Genomic DNA, 4,488 nt, shown 5'->3' with positions numbered 1-4,488 from the left:
ATGCACCTGCAGAACTCTCGTCTGTCGAGCGGTGCGACGGCGCCGAAGCAGCTTCACCGTGACATGCCTTCACCAGGTCGCCCTGTCAAAAGGATGCGCTGCCGCCTTGCTGTGTTGAAGGGTTACCTCCTGCGCGTCGACGTCTTCTTGTGTATCATCGACCTCCTCGTACTCCTCTGCGTCGCCGTGCCCATCGTCTTCGTGTCGCAGGTCTACCTCACGCGCATGCTGGTCAGCTCGTGGCGCACCGTGCACAACACGCGCGTGTACTACATCACGGAGCGCATCTCCATCAGCACCATAAGCGTGCGCGACATCGCGAACGGCTTCATGGCACTCAACATGCTGGGTGGGAGCAGCTACAGCGACCACGACCTCATGGAGAACCTCTGCTCCTCGCTCGACAACTACGACAAGCTGACGCGCTTCCGCGCACTCTCTTTGGTGTCTCTGGAGACCGAGAGCACCATAAGTTGTATCCATGGCGTTCCCGCCATGGACTCCATGCGCACCCTTACCGGCTACTTCTCGCACGACAGCATTATCAACGGCACCTATCTTATCGATAACGAGACGTACGACCTCGTGCAACCACCGCAGATGGTGACGGAGTGGCCGGAGTCGGCGCGTAACATCTCCGCCGCCACGGCGACAACATACAGCGGCGCGCCCATCCTTGAGCTGCTGCCTGCCTACCTCGATGGCAGCGTCGACAGCGTCGACTCGCGCCACCACTGGATCCTCCCCGCAATCATGCCGCACATTATCTGCTACATCCTGCCGGTCGGCTACCTCGCCCGCGGTCGCACGGATATCAGCAGCGTGCGCTACACCGACTTCACGCAGGTGCTACTCGACGGCTCCCGCATGCTTCTGGACTACGACTTCGTGGAGGCTCCGGGGCTCGCAATGGCAGCCTTCATCAACCAGAGCCTCGCCGACGATGACCCACTTGTGCTCTCCAACAGCTGGGGTCAGCCCTCCGTCAGTAACGACAGCATCTACTCAATTTTCACGACAGTGCCAGTGACCTACCTTAAGGCGAGCAACATCAGTGACCCGCTCATGCGCGCCGCCCTGCAGCATGTCGACCTCGCGGCACTGCAGCACGAGGGCTACAGGCGCTCCGTCGACTTCGAGTACGCCGGCGCCGCCGCTGTCGTCACAGCGTATGCGTACACCACCGCGCAGGGTCTCGTTGTGCCTCTGGTGGTCGCCAGCAGCCACGCCGCCATCACGACACCTTACCTGTTCCTCATGCGCATCTTCGACGGCATCTTAGTCGCCGCTATCCTCTTGCTCACTGGGGCCTCCTTCAGCAGTGCGCGCTGCCTGATCTCGCAGCCGCTGCGGCGGATAACGGCGCTCATGCTGGCGAGTATGAGTGCTGGTCGACGTGCGCTCTTCTACACCACAACTAGCAACACGCTGCTTCAATTGACAGAGGTGCACGCGCTCATCAAGGCACACAATGCCGCGATGCAGCAGCTGCGCGAGATTGACGCCTTCGTGCCTGATGAACTACGTGCCGAGGGCGGGGCACAACGCACCAACAGCAGCGTATCCAATATAACATCCTCCACAGGTATCTCAAACGGCCGCAAAGTCGGGAAATTCGGAAGTCGCTGTCTTGACACGCACCTCTCCACAGCCGTGTTTGTCACCATTCAAGCACCGGCAGCACTCTCCAGCAGCCCAGTAATTCCGCCGCTGTCCTCGTCACTACGTCCCATCCTAGCCGAGCAGGGCGAACAAAAGGCCCTGCGCGGCCAGCGCCTGGTGAGCGTTGTAAAGCACGCAGCCCAGGCAGCGAACACCGCCAACAGCGGCCCCTTCCCCACACCAGCCGCACTGACAGCATTCATCACCGCCGTGCACGAGCTGTGCCACACGCACCACGGCACGCTGCATCGCCTCTGCCCCGACGCGTGCGTGCTGCACTTCAACAGCGCGGTGCGCGCACACCTCCCGCGTGGACCTGGAGACGCTAGCGCGGCGGCGGCACCAGCAGCGGCGCCCCCTGCACCCGCTGTGAGGCATGGTGTCCCCGCTGCACAGTCGGCACCGCAGCCGAGGCCACCGCGTGACACGCGGCAGGAGGAGATGAAGCGCCGCGCTGCGCAGGACGCACGCAACGCCGCTGCCTTCGCACTGGACCTGGTGAGCTGGACGGCCGCGCAGAGCGGCAGCGGTGACGGCGCACAAAAGGACGGCGCGGCGGCCATGCCGGACGTGCGCGCGCTGCTGGACACGAGCATGTTCACGTGCGGGCAGTACCGCCCCGCCGGCAGCGAGCAGACACTGCAGGTGGCGCTTGGCCGCGACGTGCAGCGCGATCTGGGCCGCGTGCCGCAGCGCATCGGCGTGCGCGTGGCCATGACGGAGGAGACGGCGACGCTGCTGTGCGCGGACAACGATAGCGGCGGCCGGGGCCGCGGCAATGTGGACGCCGGCGTGCGGCAGATCCCGGTGGATGTGCTGCGCACGGGCCGTGCGGGGCTGGACGGCGATGTGGTGGTGCTGTACGAGGCTCTACCCGGGCGCGTGGCCGGCGACGCGGCGTGGCAGCTGTACGCACGCTGCTGCTGCGACGGCTTCGAGCACATGCTGCGCGGCGACTACGCTGGCGCGCTGGCCGCCTACCGCGGCGTCGCCGAGATCGCGGACCTGGAGCCCGGGCTGCTGCCGGCGGCCATGCGTCGCGAGGCGGTTGCCAGCGCCGTGACGGGTGGTGCCGTGTCGGTGCAGGTGGCGCGGCTGATGCGCGAGTGTGAGCGCCGCGTGCGACTGCGGATCACGGAGCGGCTGTGCACTGCCATTTCCAGTCTCCTCGGTGTCGATCAGGTGCTGAGTAAGTGGACCCTTGAAGATATGCCCGAAGGCACTCATCCCGAGTGCGGACAGGAGGCAGTAGTGGAAGCGGATAAAAGCATCGCGGATGAGCGACCGAGGCGGATCTCTAGGAGGAGAGCACAGAGCATTGGAGAGCTCGCGAAATATTCAGAGGTCCGCCACCGTTGCGTCGTGCACTTTCAGGAGAGGCAGGTTACTCTCCGGTGCGTGCTACCCTCGGCGCCCAGGTGGATTCGTGACCATATCGGGTTGTGCTGGCATCTTTCCCGCAGTCATGGCAACGATGAAGCGACCCCAGTCTGGAGCGGCATGCGGATGGCCCTTGGCTCCGCCGGCTTCATTGCATCCGTGAGCTTCTCTCCGTTTCGCGATCTTCATCCGGTCGTGGCGAAAGCCATTCGCGATGCACCACCGGGTCCTATGTCGGACGCACTGCGCAGCGCCACGCCTGTATGTGGTCCCTCTCCAGAACAGGAGGCGTTCATGAAAGCCACCCTTCTCAAGCATCAGCACCTCCGCCATCCCAACATTGTCTCCCTTATCGGCTACTCGCACTCGCTTGAGGGCGGCGTGGTGCTGATCTGGGAGTTCAGCCCCGGTGGCACACTGCGAGAACTGCTGAATCGGTACGGACGGCTGCCGGCAATAACAACAATTCGGTTTGGGCTGCACGCCTTGTCTGCGCTGTCGTTCCTTCACGAGAACAACATAGCTCACGGCAACCTCAACCTTGACACTGTCATGGTTGATTCGGACGGAAGCTGTCGCTTAGTGGGGCTGTACACACATGAGCGGCTTCCCTTCGCGCTTCCTCAGACCCACTACATAAGCCCCCTGATGGCCACTGGCGCGCTGCCAACGCCCGCCTGCGATGTGTTCTGCTACGGTCTCGGGGCTCTAGAAGGGCTCACTCGGCAGCCCTGCTGGAGGTGGACAACGAAGGAAGACGGAGAGCCATACGGCGCCGCCTCGGAGTTGCTGGACCTCATGAAGGACGGGGGGCACGCGTTCTGTGATGCTGTCGTGCAGGGACGCGTGGTGGCGAACGCGGAAGCGTTTGACACGCCGCTGTTCGCCGAGAAATACAGTGAGCTTGCACGGAGCACGCTGCGCAGCTGCCTCTCCCACGCCCCATCCGAGCGGCCGACTGCGGTGGAGGTACGCAACATCGTCAAGATACTTCTTAGCGAAGGTGGGCTGGCTTGCGAAGAGGACGAGATCTGAGAAACGTTGGGAGACCCTTTTCGCTCCTCTCCCTCGCATCCCTTGGCGAGCACCCTCCAAGGTCAACTGGCTCGGTTTTCGTTCAGTCTGTGTGCTTGTGTGTGTTTGAGCTTCTGATGATCAGGATTGCGAACGGGAATGCCACTGGGACTGTTATTTGTCACCGCGTTCCACGTGCTGTTTATCGGGGGGAGAGCCCCCTGCACAGTGATGCATTGCCCTTACTCTTTTCTCCGCTTCGTCTTCGCTGTTCAGCCCCCCCCCCTCTACGCCCGCGCTGATGTCTGAGCTAGCGCGTGCCTAGCCGTCTGCACACCCGTGCGCTTGTCGGTGCTTTTTGATGCTGTGTGATGAGTGGTCTCTTGTGGTTCATCACATTTTTTCTTCGCTGCGTGTTGTCGCTGCTGTTGC

At 63.0% G+C, this 4,488-nt stretch overlaps 1 protein-coding gene across 1 annotated transcript; it reads left to right on the top strand.

Moving 5' to 3' along the window:
• LMJF_31_1840 (hypothetical protein) lies at nucleotides 1-4,077 on the top strand (the record flags this gene model as incomplete). The annotated part of the gene is made up of 1 exon (XM_001685118.1): nucleotides 1-4,077. The coding sequence occupies one exon, from the start codon at nucleotides 1-3 to the stop codon at nucleotides 4,075-4,077; it is 4,077 nt and encodes a 1,358-aa protein (XP_001685170.1).
• Nucleotides 4,078-4,488: the final 411 nt, after the last annotated feature.

Source organism: Leishmania major, chromosome 31, assembly GCF_000002725.2.
Source record: "Leishmania major strain Friedlin complete genome, chromosome 31".
In the NCBI taxonomy this organism is placed as follows: domain Eukaryota; phylum Euglenozoa; class Kinetoplastea; order Trypanosomatida; family Trypanosomatidae; genus Leishmania; species Leishmania major.
Note: the sequence above shows the minus strand (reverse complement) of the source record. Positions and strands in the feature narration are given on the sequence as shown.